At 39.5% G+C, this 25932-nt stretch overlaps 1 protein-coding gene across 2 annotated transcripts in view; it reads left to right on the top strand.

Annotated features, from left to right (window-relative positions):
* LOC124605656 (dynein heavy chain, cytoplasmic) overlaps positions 1-25932 on the top strand; it is a 232432-nt gene that overhangs the window by 36440 nt on the left and 170060 nt on the right. The window contains exons 8-13 of one of the 2 annotated variants that reach the window (XM_047137482.1): positions 1468-1738; positions 2005-2313; positions 13820-13955; positions 15178-15416; positions 22198-22332; positions 23253-23291. In XM_047137482.1, coding sequence (XP_046993438.1) covers positions 1468-1738; positions 2005-2313; positions 13820-13955; positions 15178-15416; positions 22198-22332; positions 23253-23291 — 1129 coding nt within the window. The remainder of the gene's footprint in view (positions 1-1467; positions 1739-2004; positions 2314-13819; positions 13956-15177; positions 15417-22197; positions 22333-23252; positions 23292-25932) is intronic. The other variant, XM_047137483.1, reaches the window with a different exon arrangement.

Genomic DNA, 25932 nt, shown 5'->3' with positions numbered 1-25932 from the left:
TCTTCAGTTTTATTTCCTAGTTCCCCACATCCATCCGTTAGGTATGTCCTTCATTTTCAGTATCTGCAGTTCATGTTACTTCCATCAATCGGAGTGGTGCTTTTTTATTTAATTGCCAGTTGCCCCTCTCATTTTTCTAATTTCCTGTCTTTTTTTTTCCAGTCACCATATTCATTAAGCATTTAAAACTTTAATCGAATTTTACATTTGAGCCTCAGTAAACATCTCTTCCCATAGTACATCCCATTTTTCGTTGGAGTATACACCATGTAACAGGAACTCCTTGTACCTGACACACCAGTTTGAGCAGCAAATTGCTAAACTTTCTGCTGTGGCAGAACAATTAATTGTGCTCTGATTAGTAGGGGTTTTTGCACGCTGCTGTCATAAGCCATTCCCTTTAAGTGTTGGTCGGCAGTGTCTTTCTGAAATTCTCTAAAATTTTATTTGAACTGGGCTAGTTCATAAAATGTGACACACAGGATGATTTAAAATTTTTGATGATAGTTTATCACCTCAAATTTTAAATTGGGTTAAAATACGCGTTCCTTCAAGCTAGAGGAGCTTGGGTCATTTCAGAACAGGTGCACCACACTAGAGAGATAGATTATTCAGTGAACCACTACTTACATTCCTATAATTCCATTGAATGTCACTGCAACTTGTCATGTGACATCATAAAGCAGCTCGTGCTACTGTTAACATCCACCCTAGTCACCACATGACTTATCAACGCCAGCTGCCAAAGCTAAGTGCTCCCACTCCCCATCTACCTATGCCTGGCTGCCTGTTCATGCATAGCCTCAACTCCCTGGACTCTATCACAATTTGATGTTAGAACACCTCATCAGTACAGTGTAACTTTATTTAAATTGTTGTTGTCGTTGTATAATGTCATGCTGCTCTGTGTTAGTCAGTACCTTACATGTATGTGTCTATTTTATTATTCTATTATTTTGCACTATATTCTGCTGAGCTCAGAGTGGCAACTGCTACCCTCCTCCAGAACACAGGGAATTCAAGCTAACAGTGTTTCCCTGATGTCACTACGATTGTCTGAACTCTGTCTTTGGCCTGCAGTTGTCTGCTCCCTGACTGCATTCTTGTGCCAATTTTCCAGCTTCTAAAATTCATGATCTCTGTATGGAAACGGCCCACACCAAAATCTGCCAACTTATGACTGTTTCTAGGCGCGCACAGTGTTGAATAGAAAAAGATTTCAAAATGTAAAAAGTATATTTTCTAGTTACAATATGCAGTTTCTTGTGGTCATTCTATGGTGTTTTGGACTCCTGTGGTTATTTATGAAAACATTGTTAAAAATTCAGAAATATGGTATGTAAATTGGGATCTATTCACTGTGAAAGTATGTAAACACATTTTTGTATATGTGAATTAAGAACTGGTGACTTAATGTAGCATTCTGTTCATTGGAGAGCATTATGAAACTTTCCTGTATTTCGTCAGAGATATTGTGAAGAAGAAGCGTGATGAACATCTGAAGATGGTGTGGCGTGTGTCACCAGCTCATAAGAGGCTGCAGACGAGAATGGAACACATGCGAACATTCCGCCGACAGCATGAGCAGTTGCGTACTGTGATTGTAAGGGTCCTGAGACCAACTCTTGCACCACAGCAGCCACAACACTCGGCCACTACACCTGAACAAGGTGAACCAGTGGACATGAAACAAGATTCCCTTGCTCTTCTCCAGGCAGCTGATGCAAATGCTATTGAGGTTAGTTCTTCAGTGTGTGTCATCAAGGAGGAAAGTTACCTGCAAGAAAGTAAATCTACCTTTGCAGTATTAGTAGGTCTTTTGCTTCTGCTACATATTGAGATGTATCTGCAGTATGTGGATCAATATTGCACAAGTTTTTACCACTGTAATGTTTTTAGCTTTCAACAGATATGAACATAGTAAATTAATTTTATGTTTCATGAAGTAGTTCTGTTTCCTTTTGATTTAATTGTGTGTCTCCAAACAACTTTTATGCTTTTCAGGAGGTAAACTTGGCTTATGAGAATGTGAAAGAAGTAGACTGTTTGGACATTTCACGTGAGGGCCTTGAAGCATGGGATGCAGCAGTGAGACGATATGAGGAACGCATAGATCGTGTGGAAGCACGAATCACAGCACATCTGAGAGATCAATTGGGAACAGCAAAAAATGCCAATGAAATGTTCAGGATCTTCTCCCGTTTTAATGCCCTATTTGTGAGACCACACATTCGTGGTGCCATTCGTGAATACCAGACACAACTCATTCAGAGAGTTAAAGACGATATTGAAGCATTACATGAAAAATTTAAGGTAATGTAAATCAGTCTGTTTCACTATTTAAGAGCTGAGCAATTTTACACCAGGGTTCAGCTCATCATTAGTTATCAAGAGAGGCTGTACTACTCACTAATATGATCTGTAAAATATTTTTTCACTTAATTTGGCTTAGTATAGATTGTAAAATACTTCTTTTCTTAACTTGTGAAATGACGGAGACTCCAATTTTCTCATTGTCAACAGCCCTGTAGAAAATGTACCAAATTGTTATATGTTATCATGGCTGATTGTGTTCAGGTGATGTGGAGCTGTCAGCTGGTTGAGTAGGGGATGGGACGGGGTACAAATGGAATGTATACTAGCACAAGAAAGGCATTTTTGTCTTTGTAAATAATAAAAAAATTTATAATAAGTAACCTAAGAACAAGCTATACAGTTGTTAAAGTCGAGGAACAGGTACTGGGTTAAGGAGAGGGGTAATCATAGATATTAATCATCTGTATCAAAGTATTGAAACACAAGTTCCAAATACTAAGCTTCATAATGTATTTTTTTATATTACATATCCATACAAAAGAAAGAAATGAAAATTTATAGATCATCCATTCATTGGCCATGATGCAAATATTCTATTCGTTTTTGTCAAACTAATGGAATTAAAAATTCAAAAACCGAAATAACCAACTTGTATATACGGCTTATGCAGAAGTGTCAAATCACTAAAATAATTTAGAATCAGCTAGTGTTTTTTTCTTAGCTGTACAGATATAAAGGTTTGGACATTTGAAACTATGGATAACATAAGAATAACAGTTACTACATGTAAGTTCTCAAGCTTTTAAAAAACACAAGGGTGTACTTTTGATGGAAAAGAAAAAGAGAAAGAAAATGCAGTATTTCATGATTTGACTATTTAGATGTGAAATTGAAGTCACCACTCTTAAAGTGGGAGAATCACACCACTGGCTGTAAGTTTGTACATGGTTTGTGACCTGTTGCAGGTATCTCAGACTTTGCTATGAATAAGTATTGAAGAAATAAAAATTGGAAGTAAACTAAATGTGTCAATGAGGGTAATTCTGATTAAAATTAGTACCACCGTCTCTGACAGGATTAGTACTTGATAGCTAATGCCAGGAAGTTTTGTTTACTGCCGGAATCATATGTATGAGATATTCTCTTTAGGCAGAGTGGCAGTCAGTTCTCAGTAGCATGGAAAGAAAGGCTGTGTGACCTTCAGCAGGATCACCAAGTGAGGTGGTACAGTGTTTAACACACTGGACTGTCATTTGAGGACAAAGGTTCAAATCCCTGCCATGCCATCCTGACTTAGGTTTTTTTGCAATTACTCTAAACTTCATAACACACATACTTGGATGGTTCCTTTGAAAGGAATGGCTATCATATTTCCCCATCCTTCCCAAATCACAGCTTGCATTCCGTCTCTAAAGATCTCTCACCCTATGCTGTCAAAGGCTAGAATAGACTCACAGTAATTCCTTTTTAGTTGTAAGAAGTGGATGAAGGAATCTCATACCCATTCAAGCTTTTACATTGACAACATGGCTATTGTTAGGATTCCTTTCAGTTTTAGCTCACTTCATAACCATTCCCCTCAACCTTTTCACGTAATTACTTACTGTCCCCATTTAGGGTTTGATCTTGTCTTTTCCAAAACTCACAGGAAGACATCTTCTGTGACAATGTTGGGGTCACACTGCTGGTGCTTGAGCTGTAAATCCCCATATACAGAATACCCTGTATTCTGTCCTGTTTGGGACACTGGGACTCCAGGCAATGGCTACTATGCCTGGTAGCTTTTACCATGGTGGGTTGACGCTCACAGAGAGCGAGCCTCCAGAGTGAGTGCATGGGTAGATGATCTGCATTGGGAACAGATCAAACTCACCTACAGTGTTTGCTCTGCGATCACAGCCATCTCACCAGACAGAAAACAAGTCTTTAATGCTGAGGCTTACAACTTCGTAGTTTCTGGCAACCCCACCTTGATCAGTTTGGCAAGAAGAAATTGAGGTGGGCGGTTTGCCTAGTTCTTGGTATTCTCAAAACTGATGGAGAATCTTTTGTAACAATGAAGCCACTGTTTCTCATAGAAAATATTGTGGATAGGTTTGGAGAAGTTACTGCAATAGAAAAGATTAGAGATTGCTCTTTGATCAAAACTTTGAATGCAAACCAGACACTTGAGGCCTCTGAAAATCTTGGGGAAATACCAGTTCCCATCTCTCCTCATAACAAACTGAACAGCGGAATTACTATGAAATCCAGACTGTTAGCTGCTTACAGGCATTAATAAATATCAACGAGGACAGTTGAAAATTACAATGAAATCCACATCATTAATTGCATACAGGTGTTGTTAAATGCCAATGGGGACATTTGAAAATGTGTCCCTGTTGATATTTATCACCACCTGTAAGCAGCTAATGGTCTGGATTTCATTGTAATTTCATTCTTTGAGAGCTGAAAGATTACCAGTGGTTTCTGTTCTTTTGGACATGTCAGACACAACCAAAAGAACAGATATCATCTTCATAAACTCAACATTATTAAAGGTGTTGTCTTCCATAGGGACCCAATGTTACAAACAGATGAACTGCATTCTAACTTATGGTGGCATAATGCCTTCAGAAAGGACCTAAGGATAACTGTGCGAACAGTGTAAGTTTCATCCTCTCTCTCGATGGGAATGTTTTACCTGGGAAAAATTAGTGTCATTGTTTATAGGTGTGATGTCAGACCCTATGGGATATTTTGGGTGCCAGAGATTGGGACACATATCATCATGCTGTGCGAATTAGGTTACTTGTGGGATGTATGGAAGGACACTGCATGGGGATAGCCCTTGTGAATAAACCCCTACATATGTAAATTGCCCAGACAACTATCCCTCTTGTTGATCAACATGTTCAGTTTTCTTCCAGGAGGAGGAGTATAAAACACTTGCCGGCCTGTCTTGTCAATATGCTAAGAAAAAGTTTCAGCAACTCCACCCAATTGATATCAAAGTTTGTGAATACTGTATCAAATTCCAAACCTAATGAGATGATAAGGTTTCAAACAAACTCCTGGCCCTAGCCACATGTCACTGACTGTTTTTCATTTGGGCGATGTTGTTACCTCCCCCTCACTTATCGACCTTAATGACAGTGAAAAATGAAACCGCGTGTACCTAATGGGAATTTTGGAAAAGCAATCGTCACCGAATTTAACCTGTCGGTAAAGAGGGAGGAAAGGGTTACATCTAAATGGAAGGAAAAATGCAAGTGAAACTGGTGGAAATTAATTTTGAAATAGGGCTAAAGTTAATAAAGAAAGTAAATGTGCGGCCATTACGTTAACAATTAACTAGCGGTAATTAGATATTTGAGATTTGGGGGAAATCACGGTCGCCAGTCCTAAGGACAATTACTATAGTAACTGAAAAAGAAAGGTTATTACACATATAATTAACACTAGAAGTGTGGCAACTGAAGGTTGACACGTGTAGTGTGAAATCTGAAAGTTTGTCAGAAGTAATAAATTTCGCTACACTCTGACTTAATTTAGCAAAAGAATTAATAAAACCGGAAAATCGAAAGTTAATTTAGTGACTGAAGTTAATAGTGAGCTTTCTTTCTGAAGCACATCGAAATCCAGTAAAATACGGTTAGTCTTGGACTACCTCAACAATCATTTCAAAAGCAACTTGACTCTACGCAATTTAGAAACAAGAGATTTAACTTTGAACTTGAATTAAATGATTCTGAACTATTAACAATAGTAAAATTTAGTACGTACCAAGCTGAGCTGCAGTCACAGGTAACTAAAATACGGTAACAAAACTCGCACTCTTAATTTGTGCTTGTGCAATCTAAATATTGTAGCCAGCTGAACTATGAAATTAAAGCAGTGAAATCGAATGATGCTGGTGTTTGAATTTCAACGACCCTCGGGCTCATTTCGGAAAAGGAAGGGACCCTGCTTGGCAATGCAATTGGGACAATGAGCAACAAAGGTTCATGCTAAGTTGCTGTAATTTTGCGAGGCAAATGGAACAATTTGAAAAGCTGAGGTCTGCCATACAGTTCTAAAACTTTACGTGCTTTTAGTCTTCCTTGTTGGTTGATTGAAGGTTTGAAGCCGTCGATCGAGGAGGTGGCGACAGTCACTCATTGTCGGCCGTCGCTGTTGCAGAAGCTGGATGTTGGCGCGCCTTCTTCTCGACACGGTCACCAGGCGAAACGGGCTCTTGATGTGCGCCAGCTAATGCTTCCCGTCCGCGACACCATGTCAGAAACTATCATCGCGAGTCGAGCGCTATTACATGCTGCCAAACCCCGAAAGCGCGGAAACTCGCGGGAGCGTCACACAACACACCTGCTCCACTCGCTACTCCCGCCAGACTCTCACTGCTCTGCCCGCGCTCCACGCGGCAGAGTTAACACTACCAAAGATCCTACACACTTTGATTCTTCACACAACCTATCGATGTAATCGTTCGATAGCAGTTTTCCCTAGGCAAGACCCAGCGCAAAAATACAAATAATATTTACGAAACAAACCAATTATACATCGACATAAATGCATAAAAATATATATATATATATACAAATAGTAAAACAATTACAATATGTAAAGACACAGAAATGTCATATATTCAGGTAACAAAAATAAGGAAAACAAATTATAGTACAATAGATGAAAAGAGGAGGATATGCATTTCCGGCGTTACAAGGTGCTTTAGCTTCATAAATCCCCAAACCCCCAACATCAATATCACCACCCCACTGGCGCAGCCACAGATGTCCTTTCCTCCTTTGGTATCTCTGGGGAAGAGGACACCTGCGAAGATACCCCATTTCCAGGATGAAACAGACCTGCAGTCTACCACCAACCAGTTGCTGAGAGAACCACTGGCTGCTGTTCATAGAAAAGAACAGTCCTCTTCTATCCCAAAAGTCAATTAAGAAAAATCCTCACAAAATCCAAAACCTCACAGTGACAAACATGAAAGTTAAACCAAATTCTGTTGTTCCATGTTGATTCAGCTTCCTGATCCCTGAGGTAGATCCTCTGAGTACCGATGAAATCACACATTCAGGTGGAGCACTACTCAGTAACAAAGTAATTTTTCACACTCTCGTTTCCTCTTCTTGCTTTCTTAAATCCTAGTCTGATGTTCCTTCAATGGAACTGTAATGGCTTTAATCGCCACCTAGCCAGACTCTGTCAGTGGTTATTTGCTATGAAGTTCGGGTGGCACTTCAGGAAATACAGTTCTCAAAAGCCCAATTCACTACAAATTACACATCCTGTGGTAAAAATCACATTAGTATCAAGAGGGCTTTTGGGAAGTCTGTATGCTCATTTGACCTGACACTGTCAGTGAGCAGATGCCACTAAACTATGCTTTAGAAGCTGTGGCTGTTTATGTCCACCGACAGTTAGGGTAACATTTTGCAATATGTATCTACCTATAGACAGATCACAAGCTGGTGGAGCTAGTGAAACAGCTGCCGCCTTCTTCTTACTTGGGCACTTCAGTGTTCGCAATTATCTATGGGGCAGTAAAACCACATCAAGCAGGTGACATAGTAGAGCAATTAGTATCAGAACTGAAAGTCTGTATACTTAACACTGGAGCTGCAATGCATTACAGTCTGCAGCCCAAGTATCTCATCCTTCATCCTGTGCAATGCCCATGGTGACCTATGCAATAGCGATTACTGCCCTATTGCTCTCTTTCTCCACCCACCAACACCTTAACATGCACCATATTTATCACTTTGCAAGACAAACTGGCAAGCTTTCACCTCCAAAGCAACTTTTGAAACCAGTCAAGAGAACAGTGTCAAAGGAATGGCACAAGGAGCCACTGACAAGACTATAAACACTGCAGAAGCAATGATACCCCATTCTTCAGATCCTACCCACCCTCAGCCTGTGCCATGGGCTCTGAAAAAATAACTGCAGCTATAAGATTGTCAAAAGGAACTACAACACAAGTGCCATCTTTCTACAAAACATTTAACAGTATTCAAAAGATTTCGACAAAAGGCATGATTTTTAATAAAAAAGGGAAAGCAGCAGTGTTGGGAACAGTATGTATTGTCTGAGAGCCCACACCCAAAGATTCAACCCCCAGCAGCTAATATGTACAGGAAACCAGGGTTCCTCAGGGAATTCTGGGTGTAACCCTCTTTTCTGTTGCGATCAGTGGTATCGTTCTTTTTTGGGAGCCGTTCATTTTTACTCGTTCACTGTTCATTCGTGCTTGGTATATGGTTCTTATGAAAAACTGAAAACTAGTAGTTTAGGTGACTGAAGGATGGAGGGCACCAAGAGGGGGCACTTGCCTCCCACCTGGAGTATAGAGTAGCATTGTGTGACTGATCGCAGGGAAATAATATAGGGTGGTGCACGGAAAACCGGCCCCGAGTACAGACTGCTCGCCAATTACGGACGATGTGTTGCCCGTTAAGAGCAGATACAACAAACAGACAAAAATGTAATAATTAGGCAGTGAAGAAATAACAAGCTAATGCAAGCAACAATTGCGAAACAATATATGATGATGTGTAGAGAGCTGGAAAGAGAACATGAAAGTCTCACGCGACGCGCATGGGCTATAGCTCATGTAGTCTTGTAAACCTGTTGGTGGCTGTTTCCCATCTTAATAGACCACAAGTGTCTTGTATAAAATTCTTCATTTCAACTTCCACTACATAGCTATGCTATGTTGTAAAAAATAACCATTTACACCCTATATATACTTCACGTTGTCTCTGAGTTTGTAGGCGAAGTAGAGACTTTATGGAAGCATAAAATAAAATGTGGTTTTTTCATCATACTTGTGTCACACGCTTAGTAAAAATTAGGTTTTTGTGTTGCATTATTAAAGCTAATGCAGCAATAATAATAATAATAATAATAATAACTAAGTTCGCAGTAATAAAGTTTTTGGTTTGGAGCTCCTTCTGAACAAATCTTTTTGAGATAATAAGTAAATACGATTTTATGGCAATCTGTCTTTTCAAATGGAGAGGCACCGCTTTTCCTACTGGGCCAAGATGACCCACAACCCACGGTTTTTTTTTTCCAAAGAAACAACTAGCAGTAATGCAAATTGGAAACAACCAACTTAAAAATAATTAGAGCCTACCTAAATGTAATGTTTTGTTTATGGAAGATACACACAAAATTGTTTTTCGTTTTATATGAATTTTCTTACACCAAAAATTAAGCTAATGATTGAAAGTTAGTTGCTAAATCAAGTCGATGAAACAAAAAAATAAGTGAATATCAAAAAAATTTGCCTTGTTATAAGTATGTCTTCTGCTGTTCATCGATATAATGAAGTGAGCTGATACGCCCTTTTGATACCTGAAAAGATGTACCCATTAGATGCAACGTAATTTTTATGTAATTTACGTAACTATAAAATACTTTTTGATTACCGGTCGTGGAAGCTGAATAACCAGAACCAAGTGCAAGAACAGTTTGGAACACATGTAAAATGGGCGAGCGTTGTGAAAGAAACGAACAACTGGATACTGAACTAACTAGGAGCAATCGGCAGTGGAACTGCGACAGGTGGTCATATGAAGGACGACGAGTGTGGCCGAGGGAGACAGAGACTGAGACGAGCACGCGACCGAGGCTGGAACGAGAACTGCCGAAGTGCCCGCCGCGACCGAAGTGAACTAGTGATCTATGAACCGATCGCTCCTCGTTCCCGGGAACTATAAGTAGACCGCCATGACCAAAGTTAACTATGAACCGATCGTTCCTTGGAATTCGTTTCTCGGTCCTTTAGTTCATCTTGGTGAACCGTTCCTTTGCACCCGTTCGTTCGCGAACTACCCATCTCTAATGGATATCAATTTTCACCCACAAAATCTCACACCCTTTATCAACCTTGGACTTGCATCTGCACCGAGAACCTTAACCTCAGTAACCAGTTACTTGAAGTTGTTGAAAATTTCAATTCTTTAGGCCTTGTATTTGACAGTAAGGTAACAAGACTGCCATATGTATGCTAGCTCAAGGCAAATTGCCTGAGGGAACTTAATACCTTCAGATTTCTCAAAATGATCTGCTGGGGTGCAGATTGCACAGATCTGAAATTTAACAAAGCTTTGATTGTATCCATCCTGTACTATGGATGTGTTGCGTGCGTGTTAGCAGCACCATCAGTACAGAAGTTGTTAGACCCTGTCCATTACTGTGTTGTATGGTTGGCAACTGAAGTGTTCCATATGAATCCTATAGACAGTGGAAGCTGATATCTCGCCATTGTGTAGCAACTTTTTCTGAACAATGTGGTCACAATTTTCATGTCCATTTGTGTTAACTCGGCTCTGTTTCACAACCAACAGTTCAGACTGCTCACAAATTGCCCTAAATGAGAAACTGGCTGGGATACAGTTGGAGGCTCTCTGGAAGGATCCATCTGCCCCTTCTTGTTTGTGTACGTAAAGTTTCCTCTCAACAGTTCCCTGTAGTGTGTGTCTAGTCTTGTGATTCGGATGGGCCTCCTGTACACCCCATCAGATGTGTAGCTAGGATTGGAAAGCAATGTGGGCTTCAAATTAATATCAGGTACTCAGATTTAGAAAAAGAAACTGTGTAGATTTATTTGGTTATGGGTATTACATGACAAGGATTGCGAGGGGACAAGAGAAAATAACTCCAGTAGTCGCAGAACCATCTTCAGGGGAAGAGAAAATTCAAAGATGAAGGAACTAAGCCATTTGGATCTACTCTAGGTGGTGACTTGGAAGAGAAGAAAGAGGTATTTTTCGGTTGTGGCTCCAAGAGCTCTGCCTCATAAGTCAGCTGATCTTGCGACGTGATTTGATTGGCAAGGCGGTTTTGCTGATGACATTCTAGCATGAACCAGTAGAATTGTTGTCACATCAGCTGAAAGGTGACAGATGAAATATGTGGACTCTTTGTAAAATTTAAATAATAAAAATTTCTAGCATTCAGGATCTGGGGCATCTTGTACATCTCCTCCCCTCTTGCTGAAAAAGTTCACCACAGGTGAACTCGGCTATCTCAGTAGGGCTGTAAGCATAGAGGGTTAAAATATTTGATTTTCATTTAACAGCACAATATATTAATTTCATTTAATGATTCAAATTTGGGAGTGAGAGCATAATTAAGTAATTATGTGGTGACTACAGTTGTTAACACAGGACTGTGACGGTGGTGGCACTACAAAGGTAGCTGAAGCTGGTTTCAAAGTCATGAGGAGTACAAGCAAATGCAATACTTGTAAGACAAGGATTAGGATATAATGCAAAAATAATCTAAACATGTTTATAGGTTGAAGATTTTTATCATTTTTTATTAATAAAGGAAGTGAATGATTCTTAGCATTATTAGAGTAGGTAAAGGAAGTGATGTAATTTGTAATAATAGAATAGGGGTCATGTGACTTTGAAAGGCCTCCTCCTCAGACTACAGTTGGGTTGTTTTAGAAAGAGATGAGCACACACTGTCCAGCATCCTTACAGTGACTAGGTAATCATCAGGATGGTACCAATTAGTTGCCAACCTGACGATAAGGCTGATGAAAGTTACTGAACAGTGATCTGTATCAGTGATATCTAAGACTGTCTAGTATTGAGTTTTACCTTGCAAAGTTAAGTTTGCCACCTAACCGAGTCCTACCTCTCTTACAGGATTTGCTTTGTGGAAGGGGAGCGAGGAGCAATGGCAAAATCTCTCCCATTCATGTTTCCTGTATTTTCATTGCTTTGAGAACCTCCATAACCTATTTCGTTAGCTGAGCTATGCTGTAGAGATGGACGGTTTGCTGTCTCATGTCCAGTCTTTCTGCAATAGGACATGCCATTGCCAAATACTTGGGAGCCTTGTGACCTGAACTTTGGCAACAAGTGCAGTGTACATTGGCAATGAATGCACATTGAGCATGGTTTATCCTAGGGGAAGATTTGACGAAAAGCTGAGATTCCTCATGGGTCAGTCCTGCAAACAAATACTCCTACATAGTGTTTCAGCTTTGCTGAGTTGTACCTTCCAGTACTTTTCCCTTGTACATAGGTAAAACACAATACAGCTCGTATTCTGTCAGAAAAAGGCTCTAAATCGATTCCGGAATTTTAGTTTAGTGTGGAAAGTTGGTCCCTGTAATAGCCAATGCTGTGCTTTTCCCCACATCTATCCAAAAGCCCTTTCGCAAGTGTGCCGGATGCTTCGGTATTTCTATTATTTTAAAAGGAAAAAAAGGATGGTCCATTATGATCAATATTAGGAGTACCGTATTTACTCGAATCTAAGCCGCACTTTTTTTCCAGTTTTTGTAATCCAAAAAACTGCCTGCGACTTAGAATTGAGTGCAAAGCGAGCGGGAGTTCTGAAAAATGTTGGGTGCCGCCACAACTAACTTCTGCCGTCGAATATATGTAGCGCTACACAGGCATGCTTTGTAGGCACAAAGATAAATACTGGCACCAAATCCTCTGCGTCAGTAAATAAATTTAAAAAAAAGGTGGAAGACGAGCTTTTTCTCCGCCCCGAGTTTCGACCACTTCATTTTCATACATTATCCAACGAAGTAAATACAAATTCCGTATTGTTCATCTTTGAATGTAGCAGCATTTCAATGTACTACGAAAATCCGACTGGCAAGACTGTTTGGGATGTTTGTCAATATGGCCAACTCTACGTTCTGATTGTTTTCCTACCTGTGAGAAGAGATGGTTGCTAACAGGAACTTTTATGAAATGTGAATCACATGCAGTATTCTCTTCACCATACGAATAATACGAATATAAACTCACTCTCTCTCTCTCTCTCTCTCTCTCTCTCTCTCAATTGTAAGTGGCGTAAACACCTATAACAAAGAAAACGGCGCTTATCAGATCAAAGAAAAATAAGCAGTCAATTCAAACCAGACGAAGCACGTGAAAAAGGAAGGGTACCCGTATAAATATGGACGGAGCGCCTGACGCATAGCGATGGCTACCTGGTAAAGCTTAACTGCTAATCTTAAGACTCGAACCAAACTACTTAACTGTATCGTCATTCATTCGACCTAAATTGTCTCTCATATTACAATGGACCAACTTTGTTTCGATTTGGAAATGCGGCCTAAAACTTTTCTCTCCCCTTGAATTTCGAGTCTCAAATTTCAGCTGCGGCTTAGATTCGGGAAATTTTTTTTTCCTCGATTTCGAGTCTCATTTTTCAGGTGCAGCTTAGATTCGAGTGCGGCTTAGATTCGAGTAAATACGGTACTCTGAACAAAATTACATGTCAAAAAGAATACAGTCTTATGTCTGGTCTGTGTGTTTCCTGCGAATGATGTGTTTGATCCTATACACTGCATTATTTTCATATATTTATTAATGTGCTTGTACAGTCCTCTTTGTTTCAGGATACTAATGGCATAATTCCGTTTTTGTCTTAACGTTCGATATTTGTGTTGTAATCAATTTATAAAATTGTTAAGAATGGGTTACAGTTTTTTAGTACAAAAATGATGAATGATTTTGTTTGGTTACAGGTCCAGTACCCACAGAGCAAAGCCTGCCACATGAGTATGGTTAGAGATCTACCACCAGTTTCAGGTTCTATTATATGGGCCAAACAGATAGACCGTCAGCTTACAGCTTATTTACGACGTGTTGAAGATGTTCTAGGTTAGTTTGATTTACATTATAGCTTAATTACTTCATTTCTTTTATATTGTCCATGTGCTCTTCAAGAGCTATGGAGGATCAGGCTCCCAATGCTGCATACTTCCGTCTGGAGAACATCATGTCTAAAAGTATTTTTTAAAGTGTGTAGTTTTTTCGCAGATCATTTAACCATATGGTGACTACGTACTTCACCATGTGCTCTGATTCCTATTCTTTCCACTGAAACCTTCTTCACCTATCATATGCAATATTGGGCTATTTTGAACAAGAAAGCGAATTGGGGGTGGGGGGGGTGTTATAGTTTGTCTAAATCATTTCAAACCTAATCTTATTGTTTCCATCTCTTTGCAACCTGTTTGTTGGTCCACATAAGACATAATAGACATTTTAATAATACATTGTCATCTTGGCATTTAAATTATTTTTACACGTATTTACCACTTACATTCACATAGTTTATTAGGAAGATGCCTATTTGCTTCTGTCAATACATTCATCATTTTGCAGCACACATCAGAGCACAAGGACAATTTTCTTAATCTCCCTTCAATCGTGCACCTTTCTATCCCCCATGCAGTGTAAATAATCCACTGCTAGCACCATGTTCATTTACTCAGACAGTGTGTTCCGTAAATCTTGCGGAGAGTCTTCAGGGATGTGGAAACAGTCAAATTATACATTAACAGGAAGAAACTGCAGGCTGCTTTTGTAAATTATACTAACAATATTTAGATTTGTATTAAACTTCTTGCACTGATAATTATGGGAATTCCTTCTAGATTATTTTGTATAAGTATGTGCATATTTTTTAAGATAAAGGGAAAATAGTAGGTGGTAACAGATCATTACTATACATCATGATAAAAGGTAACAAAACAAACAACTTGATTTAGGGGAAATGAACAGTGCAAATATATTAATTTGGATCTTCAGCTTCTGGCTATATGATAGCTTACAAAGATGGAGATTAAGCAATCCATTGCTGTGGCACTATCATCTGACACAGTCACTGTTTACAGAAACTCACTGTGGGAATACATGCTAAATTATATGTTCGGTTTACAATCTCTTTGAAAGTCTGTAATGATTTTTTTAAATGTTGCATCTTTCGAAGTGAGGCTGATCATGATGAGTGATTATTCCCTACACGACCTGGTATGCTCTTGTGTGATAGTTTTTCTCTGCTGGCACATGGATTATGACCTTGCACTTATTGTTCCAGGAAAAGGCTGGGAAAACCACATTGAAGGACAAAACTTGAAGGCTGATGGAGATAGTTTCAGAGTCAAGCTGAACACTCAAGAGATCTTTGACGAGTGGGCACGGAAAGTCCAGTTAAGGAACTTGGGTGTTGGTGGTCGTATTTTTGCTATTGATAGCCAACGTTCGAGGACTGGTCGTGGCAATGTGCTCAAACTGAGGGTTAATTTCTTACCAGAAATAATTACGCTTTCAAAAGAGGTAAGCCTTAGGCATATTGTTTGTTATGGCCCTATGACCTTGTTCATTGATATATGAACAGCAAATTCGTCTGGGTGGGAAAAGTTTTGATTGTAGCCCCCTTATGTTAGTGTAATCTGTGTGGATTTTTACAGAAAGAAATTACATTTAAAATGAAATCACCATTCAGCGATTTTTGCTGGTGCATCAGTTGTTGCTTTTCAGCTGAAACCATTTAATAGTTCAGGAAGCAAATCGCTAATCTGAATAAATCTTTTAAAGACATGAGCTGTCCTCTCATGGGATGTAAAAACGCACGTGGACAGGAAACTGGTAATGTCACAGTGTGGAATTACATGTTCCACTACACTGCAGTGTGTGACATAAATGATCTGGCATGTCAGATTTTTGTCTCATGGAGAGGAATGTGGTCAGTGAGATGGGACATTGTTTAATGTCGCAAGCAGAACATAGGATCTGCCATATTGTATGGTATTAAACATCATATTTGATGGATTTTGTTTTTCATAGAATGTGTGATAAAAATATTGCATCGGCAAATTGAGGATCTCTTGAAAATGTATTGTTTTAGCTATAATTTTTTGTAATAAAGTGACAGGCAACTACTTGTTGGTAGGCAAAGGCTTCCTGTGGTTAACATTTTTAGTGTTATAATTTGGGTGCTATGAAAGTGTACCATTTCTGTGCTACAGCACAGTTACGATCTATCAAAATCGTGTCTTTTTTGGCATATTCAGAATCAAATAACAACATTCTATATCTACATCTACATTTATACTCCGCAAGCCACCCAACGGTGTGTGGCGGAGGGCACTTTACGTGCCACTGTCATTACCTCCCTTTCCTGTTCCAGTCGCGTATGGTTCGCGGGAAGAACGACTGTCTGAAAGCCTCTGTGCGCGCTCTAATCTCTCTAATTTTACATTCGTGATCTCCTCGGGAGGTATAAGTAGGGGGAAGCAATATATTCGGTACCTCATCCAGAAACGCACCTTCTCGAAACCTGGCGAGCAAGCTACACCGCGATGCAGAGCGCCTCTCTTGCAGAGTCTGCCACTTGAGTTTGTTAAACATCTCCGTAACACTATCACGGTTACCAAATAACCCTGTGACGAAACGCGCCGCTCTTCTTTGGATTTTCTCTATCTCCTCCGTCAACCCGATCTGGTACGGATCCCACACTGATGAGCAATACTCAAGTATAGGTCGAACGAGTGTTTTGTAAGCCACCTCCTTTGTTGATGGACTACATTTTCTAAGGACTCTCCCAATGAATCTCAACCTGGTACCCGCCTTACCAACAATTAATTTTATATGATCATTCCACTTCAAATCGTTCCGCACGCATACTCCCAGATATTTTACAGAAGTAACTGCTACCAGTGTTTGTTCCGCTATCATATAATCATACAATAAAGGATCCTTCTTTCTATGTATTCGCAATACATTACATTTGTCTATGTTAAGGGTCATTGCCACTCCCTGCACCAAGTGCCTATCCACTGCAGATCTTCCTGCATTTCGCTACAATTTTCTAATGCTGCAACTTCTCTGTATACTACAACATCATCCGCGAAAAGCCGCATGGAACTTCCAACACTATTTACTAGGTCATTTATATATATTGTGAAAAGCAATGGTCCCATAACACTCCCCTGTGGCACGCCACAGGTTACTTTGTCTGTAGACGTCTCTCCATTGATAACAACATGCTGTATTCCGTTTGCTAAAACAGAGGTACAGGCTTTTGATAATGTATGCCATACAGTATCAGCCAGAACATTACGACCACCTACCTAGTAGCCAGTATGTCAGCCTTTAGCACAGACAACAATGGGGATGCGTTGTGGCATCAAAACTGTGTGGCCTTGGTAGGTCATTGGAGAGAGTTGGCAGTACATATGCACACACGTCACCTAATTCCTGTATATTCCGGGAGAGAGGGCACTGAACTCTCTCTGTGTTCAGTCCAGTCACATCCCAGATGTTTTCAATCAAGTTCAGATTGTGTGATTTGGGGGACCAGCGCATCGGTGGGAACTCACCACTGTGTTACTTGAATCACTCCATTACACTCTTGACCTTGTGAAATGGCTCATTACCTTGTTTAAAAATGCCACAGCTGTCGGGAAACATGGTTGTCATGAAGGGGTGTAAGTTGTCTACAGCCAGTGTACAATGCTCTATGGCTGTCATGGTGTTTTGCTCGAGCTCCACTGGACCCATGGATGCCCATATGTATGTTTCCAACAGAATAATGGAGCCGCCACCAGCTTGTCACTGTCTCACAGTACAGGTGTCAAGGAACAGTTTCTCTGGAGGAAAATGGATTCGGGTCCTGTCGTTGGTGTGATGAAGAAGGTATCTGGAGTCATCAGACCATACAGTGCTATGCCACAGCACAAACGTCCAGTGCTGATGGTGTCGTGCCAATTTGTTGTAGCTGCCAATGTCATAGTGTTAACATTGACACATGTACAGGTCGTCGGCTGCAGAGGCCCATCGTTAGGAGTGTTCGGTGCACTTTGTGTTCAGACACACTTGTACTCTGACCAGCATTAAAGTCTGATGTTAGTTCGGTCACAGTTCGCCACCTGTCCTGTTTTATCGGTCTTCCCAGCCTACAGCGTCAGACATCTATAATGAGAGATGGCCACCGAACCTCACAAAGTCTGGGTTTGGTTTGATCTTGGTTTTTCACATGTTGAAGACACTCTCCACAGCTCTCCTCGAACATTAAACAAGTCAGTCATTTCCTGAAATGCTTGTACCGGGTGTCTGGGCCGTCATAATGTGCCCTCAGTCAGACCTAGATCGCGCAGCTTCCCCATTCTAAACATGGACAGCATGCTCATTGATACTGCATGCACTGTGCATGTGTCTATCTAGCAGTCATTCCGCACCAAGTGATGCTGCTATTGCCTGGACAGTCTTATAGTGATAGTAGGTCAGTAGTCATAACGTTCTGCTTGATCAGTGTTTATGGAGGCCCAGTTACTATGTCAAAGTTTTAGTGTAGTTGATAGTGTCGCGAGTTCTGGGCAGTGAAAAGAAAGGTAGCAGGTTCGTGTCCATAATCTCAAATTTTTTTCATCTTTTCTTTTCTGAAACATTCTGGGTCTGTCTTGTTCATTTAATAGCAGTAGTATCGTGAAAGTCAATTATTTATTGTAAGTAGTATGGAATGGGGGTAAGAAATGAAAGAGGAAGCCACCTGGTAGCATTTTGTACAGAGCATAACTTAATCATAGCTAACACTTGGTACAAGAATCATGAAAGAAGGTTGTGTACGTGGAAGAGGGCTGAAGACACTAAAAGGTTTCAGGTAGATTATATAATGGTAAGATAGAGATTTAGGAACCAGGTTTTAAATTGTAAGACATTTCCAGGGGCAGATGTAGACTCTGACCACAACCTGTTGGTTATGAGCTGTAGATTAAAACTGAAGAAACTGCAAATAAAACTGAAGAAACTGCAAAAAAAGTGGGAATTTTGAGGAGATGGGACCTAGATAAACTGAAAGAACCAGAAGTTGTAGAGAGTTTCAGAGAGAGCATTAGAGAACGATGGACAAGAATGGGGGGGGGGGGGGGGGGGGGGAAGAAATACAGTAGAAGAAGAATGAGTAGCTTTGAGAGATGAAATAGTGAAGTCAGCAAGGATCAAGTAGGTATAAAGACTAGGGCTTGCAGTAATCCTTGGGTAACAGAAGAGATATTGAATTTAACTGATGAAAGGAGAAAATATAAAAATACAGTCAATGAAGCAAACAAAAAGGAATACAAATGTCTCAAAAATGATATAGACAGGAAGTGCAAAATGGCTAAGCAGGGATGGCTAGAGGATAAATGTAAGGGTGTAGAGGCATATATCACTAGGGGTAAGATTGATCCTGTCTACAGGAAAATTAAAGAGACCTTTGGAGAAAAGAGAACACCTTGTATGAATATCAAGGGCTCAGATGGAAAACCAGTTCTAAGCAAAGAAGGGAAAGCAGAAAGGTGGAAGCAGTATATAGTGTGTCTATAGAAGGGTGATGTACTTGTGGACAATATTATGGAAATTGAAGAGGATGTAGATGAAGATGAAATGGGAGATACGATACTGTGTGAAGAGTTTGACAGAGCACTGAAAGACCTATGTCGGAACTAGGCCCTGAGGGTAGACAACATTCCGTTAGAACTACTGATAGCCTTGGAAGAGCCAGCCCTGACAACTCTCTACCATCTGCTGAATAAGATGTATGAGACAGGTGAAATACCCTCAGACTTCAAGAAGAATATAATAATCCCTTCCCCCAAAGAAAGCAGGTGCTAACAGGTGTGAAAATTACTGAACTATCAGTTTACAAAGTCACAGCTGCAGAATACTAACACGAATTTTTTAGACAAATGGAAAATGTGGTAGAAGCCAACCTCTGGGAAGATCAGTTTGGATTCTGTAGAAATGTTGGATCATGTGAGGCAACACTGACCTTACAAATTACCTTAGAAGATATATTAAGGAAAGGCAAACCTACGTTTCTAGCATTTATAGACTTAGAGAAAGGTTTTGATAATGTTGAGTGGAACACTCTATCAAATTGTTAAGGTGGCTGGGGTAAAATACAGGGAGCAAAAGGCTATTTACAATTTGTACAGAAACCAGATGGCAGTTATAAGAGCCGAGGGGCATGAACGAGAAGCAGAGGTTGGGAAGGGAGTGAGACAGGGATGTAGCCTATCCCCGATGTTATTCAGTCTGGATACTGAGCAAGCAGTAAAGCAAACAAAAGAAAAATTTGAAGTAGGAATTAAATTCCATGGAGAAGAAATAAAAACTTTGAGGTTTGCTAATGGCATTGTAATTCTGTCAGACAGCAAGGGACTTGGAAGAGCAGTTGAATGGAATGGACAGTGTCTTGAAAGGAGGATATAAGATGAACATCAACAAAAGCAAAATGCGGATAATGGAATGTAGTCTAATTAAATCGGATGATGCTGAGGGAATTAGTTTAGAAACTGAGACACTTAAAGTAGTAGATGGGTTTTGCTATTTGGGGAGCAGAAAACTGATGATGGTCAAAGTAGAGAGGATATAAAATGTAGACTGCCAATGGTGAGGAAAGAGTTTCTGAAGAGAAATTTGTTAATATCGAATATAGATTTAAGTGTTGGACAGTCTTTTCTAAAAGTATTTGTATGGAGTGTAGCCATGTATGAATGTGAAACATGAACAATAAATAGTTTAGACAAGAAGATAATAGAAGCTTTCAAAATGTGGTGCTACAGAAGAATGCTGAAGATTAGATAGGTTGATCATGTAAGTAATGAAGAGGTACTGAATAGAGTGGGGAGAAGAGAAATTTGTGGCACAATTTGACTTGAAGGGATTGGCTTGTAGGACATGATCGGAGGCATGAAGGGACCAACAATTTAGTATTAGTATTGGAGGGCAGTGTAGAGAGTAAAAATCGTAGAGGGAGACCAAGAGAGAAATACACTAAGCAGATTCAGAAGGCTGTAGGTTGCAGTTGCAGTAGGTACTGGGATATGAAGAATCTTGCACAGTATAGAGTAGCATGGAGAGCTGCATCAAACCAGTCTCTGGACTGTCGACGACGACAAGTAATTTATTGGTAAAACTGTAGAGGAATACAGGGATTGGAATGCATCCAGCAAATAATTGAGGACGTAAGTTGCAGGTGCTACTGAGGTGAAGAGGGTGGCACAGGAGATGAATTTGTGGTGGGCCGCGTCAAGATAGTCAGAAGGCTGATGATGACTCAAAAAAAAATATAAATAAATCTTGTTGCAAAGGCTAATGACTGGACTGTTTCTCCAGTGGCCAGAAATCATAATGTGACTGCAGTTGGTCTTTACAGTAAACCCAAGTTACACACTGGAACTGTCCATTACTATGAAACTTTCTGTGGGTTTATGGAGTGGCTCATGTTTTGTATCTTACCAGTAAATATATTTTTCATTGATGCTGAGAAGCTTCAGAAGAATCTTCTTTTCCATTCAAATGAAACTGTGAAATGAATTTTGATCTTGAAATCTGTGTCATATGTTTCTTCAGAGTGTTGGTAGTCAATGCAACATTGAGAATTTGGGTAGTATGTATGTGTAAACTGACATTACAATTTACATGGACTATAGTCAATTTAAAACTGAAAATGGGATGAAAATCCAGTTGAGTTTATGAAAAACTTCTACTAGTATGTGTCTGATTGTTGTAAGCATTATGCAGTATTCACCAACAGCAATTCAGTGTTAAAGGCATTGATGAGTCAAGAATCTTATTTTTGATTTGCTCCACTCATCTTTGACAATCACTAACAAATTTAATGCAGCTACTTTATTTGCATCTATTTTCATAAAGAAGCTGTCTGGTTTCGAACCAAATAAAGCTGACAATGGCCACTAGAGGGCACTGGGAGTACAGAACGCATTAACTAGCTCGTCCTGTGTGCCAATGGCACTGTCACTTGTGAAGTCGGGTGTTGGGCCTGTGTTCACATCAGCATCAGCTGCCTGGTCCTGTATGAGGATGCCTTTAAGCAATGCAGAATGTTGAAGATAGTGTGATACTAGACCTAAGGAGTTCCCATGCACGGAAATAAATGGAGTCTTGTGTAAATTAAGTGGTTGCTTATTGAAACCTATTTGTGAGAAATATTGCAAAGTTTGGTTGTAGTAATAGTGTGTGTGTGTGTGTGTGTGTGTGTGTGTGTGTGTGTGTTTGTTTGTTTTATGCATTCTTAATGTTAAAAATAATATTTCTTTTTTTCTTGTCTAAGGTTCGAAATCTGAAGAACTTGGGTTTCAGAGTTCCTCTTGCAATTGTTAATAAAGCCCATCAAGCAAACCAGATATATCCTTTGGCCATATCTTTAATTGAAAGTGTCAGGACATATGAGAGAACACTGGAGAAGGTGTGTAGTGTTGTTTTAATATAGCTATTAGAAAGAAATTTTCATAAACACCACTCTCACAATCTTACTACTGCTAACCACTTACTTAATGTTAGTGCCATTTAAAGAATATCTCTATTGCCAACAAAGATAGTTTACTGTGTCATTTTGTGTGGTCTATACTTTGAGTGCAGATTTTGTTAGTTACTGTTAACAGTAACTATTAACTTATTTTTTTTTCCTAGTTCAGGATTTTCCAATAGAACATCTGTTATTAGCATGCTTTGTTTCTTTGTGTGATTGCTATAGAAGATATTTTTTCAGTGTGGCCTCTGCAGAAAAATAATTGGAGAGCAGCCTGCTGCCACATGTGCTACTTATGTTATCTGTTGCTGTTTTTTGTTTGTCTTACCGTCTGTTATAGTTATTCCTGTGCATGTAAAAGTATTGACTTAAAGAAACTGACATAAAGAAATTATTTTCTGACTTAACGTGAAAGTTTAAAGCCACCATCCACTGTGTAACTTTGCACATTTCAAATGCCGGGCAGCTTGGGCATGAAAGTAAACAGTTCATTTCACTTTAGAAATGTAATTATTGTAACTTAATGCTCACTACAGTTGGTAGTTTCTGAGATTCAGTTTTAGGTATGATCTAAATATTGATAGAATTGATGTTGACTGAACAGTGGATGTTGGCTGCTGTACTATCAGTGCTAATTTAGCAATATGAAGTACTATGAAAAATGTGTTCATAAAATTTGAATTGATTGTATGTCCAGAGAAGTTTTGTTATTTAGATGTGATAAGTTCTAGAAATTATCCTATAGTTTGAAATTGTGTTAAAAATGATTACATCCTATAAGCATGAGTGCATTTGAAACAGCACTCAGTTTTAATGTATGTTAACATGTTTTGTTTTTCTTCCTTACAATCCATCAGCTCTTGAACCGGAGTTCTCCCAATAGCCCGTCATTCAAGGTAGAGATAGCAAGCACATAATTGTCGAAAATACTAATACCTGTTAACTGCCTGAATGTTTGTTTGAGCCTGAGCATTTTGCCTGTGCTGTTAATTCCTGTTATGTGTGTTATTGGACTGACTGATTTGCTTTGTGAATCTATATGGAAGACAGTATTTCCTGCGATGTTCATTCAAATACTTTTCTGCGATAATTATTTTGTTCTTTGTTCACTTCTGGTGTGTAAATATTCTGTTGATATAAATTGTAGACTTTAATCCCCTGTTCCTTTGGTGTGGTGGCCAAGTCAGTGACTTTGGTCATTTTGTTGTTGGAAAGTAATATAGGAATGAAAAATAGCATGACACAGGATGAATTACTGCATGTATTTGTCAGCTGTTAGCTTTAGTCATTATTGCTCTCCTGATAGAGCTTTATGTTTAAATTACTTACTGTATTTTTCCTGTAAAGAGCAAATACAGGGAGGAAATGGCTGCTGTTGCATTATATGCATGCAGTACAGGTGCCTACAGAGCAAATGCAATACATGCACTGCAAATGGCCAAAGAAAGGTGGATTGTGTTTATCTTCTGTGTTTTGTGTCAGTTAAAAAACTTTTGTCTGTTTGAGTTTGCATCTGTTTCATGTATTTCATATAATAAAGCCTAACATTTCACGTATTGTGTGAAAATATGTTTCTCCTTTATCTGAGTTATATCCAGAGGAGAAATTTATGTAGTTACAATTCAACTGTTTTGTGTATTTAATGTTATACTTTTGTTTGTGGGCTCTTACTGAAAAACAAACTCTTGATACAGAAGAATATTAAGTTCACATAAACTGACATGCAGTGAATAGCAGCATGATGATGCTTCTTTTCTCACGTATTTTGTGTAATTGTAGGGCTTATTATGTTGTTGAAGTTAAAGAATTGGATGTTCCCATTTTCACCAGTTCATCCCCTTGTACAGCCTACAGTTGTTTCTGAGCAAGGTGGCACAGTGGTCAAAGGAAAGGGCTTGCAATTAATAAGACTGGGGTTCAGGTCCTTGTGTTTACCATCCAGAATTTTGTTCTCTGTGGCTTCCCTAAATTGATGCCAAAACAAGAATAGTTTGTTAAAAAGAACACAGCTGCTTTCCTTCCTCATCCTGTGTGGACAGTACTGGATTTCCTTACTATGTTGATTTAATGTGGATTTTATACACATTTTTGTGAGCTATCTGTACATATTGATCACTTGATAATGCCGTAGCGGCCAAAATTGTCTGATTGTTGTAGACTGATAGATAAAGCATACTTTATCTCTTAAGGAAAAATGACTACACTTAATATTTCACGGAGTAGAATTTTCTTAGATGCAGTCACCAAAAATTACATGAGTATTCAGTCTATACAGTGTATTGCTCTGTCTATGCTTTTTAAATGAAGCTACACATCTGCACAATTTCATTCTCATTAACCTTAGCTGCATATGGGAAGTCTGCTGGAACATTGTATGGTTGTTTGTTACGTAACACACTGTTTAAGTGAGGACACCACTACTCTCAGCAGTGAAGAGTGGATCCAGAGAGTCAGTTATTTTAATTGTCATTGTACATACTAGACAATGTAAACACAAATGCAGAATAGCAATAACTGGCAGCTGTGCTCTTTCATAAAAAAAGCTGAAGCTTTTCATTAGGAATCACTCCAGATCAAGGACGAATTGAATTGCTCAAGTTAGTTCCGGCAGACTCTTGCTGTGACCTCTGAACTGGAGTCGTGGATAGGATAGTATCAGCAGGCGGTCAACAAATGGCAGTCCATGTCTACATTGTAATTCTTTAAGGTTTCCCAGACATCTTGAGGTGTGGGGTATTGTGCCGTATATTAGCGTTGTTCATGCACAATATTTTGACAGTGTCATTTGTTATCTTCATCAGGTACTACATGAGACTGCTCATTGAGTGGAATGGGCCCAGTATTTATACCTATGATCTTCACCCTCAATGGCCAGTTCCAGGCATTCCATCTCCAGTCCGTTCCCGCTAGAGAGGTGTCCTTGGGTGTTAAATCTTCTGTCCAGTGTGCCTGGCTGAGTGCTCATGTTCAGTTCTCAGTTCAGTGCAGTTCCAGAGTTCACCCTGTGATCAACTCCCACTATAAGCATCCTGTGATGTCCCGTCTTCAGTCCAGTGCGCCTGGTGCTCTGTCTGGGTTCATTCCCGATGTCTAAACTCTGTTCTTCTTATGTGGAGTTACGCTGCTACCCTGTTAAATTTTCAGCAGTTTCAGTGCAGCATATGAGGCTCTACTGAATTGGTACCCAATTACACAATTCATGAAGTTTTCTGTCACCTTTCTCTTATAACCCTACCCCAGTATCTGCAGATCTTTGCCAGAACCATTGTGCCGTCATAATTCTTGGAAAGATTGAGTTCGAAACTTGGCAATGACTGATTTAGTTGCCTGTTGTAGTTAGGTGTGCCTATTATGTTCTTTGCTTCAGATGTCTGCTGTCCTAGTTGTTTGGCCGATGTAAGACATGCCACATTGTCAAGGTATGTTACAAATTCTTGGTTTCTGAAATACCAGGTCATCTTTAACATTTCCCAGTAGTCTTCTTGTTTTGGTAGGTAGATGGAACACAATCATATTATTCTTCCTGAGAATTGTGCC

Source organism: Schistocerca americana, chromosome 3 (genome assembly GCF_021461395.2).
Source record: "Schistocerca americana isolate TAMUIC-IGC-003095 chromosome 3, iqSchAmer2.1, whole genome shotgun sequence".
Classification (NCBI taxonomy): Eukaryota; Metazoa; Arthropoda; class Insecta; order Orthoptera; family Acrididae; genus Schistocerca; species Schistocerca americana.
Note: the sequence above shows the minus strand (reverse complement) of the source record. Positions and strands in the feature narration are given on the sequence as shown.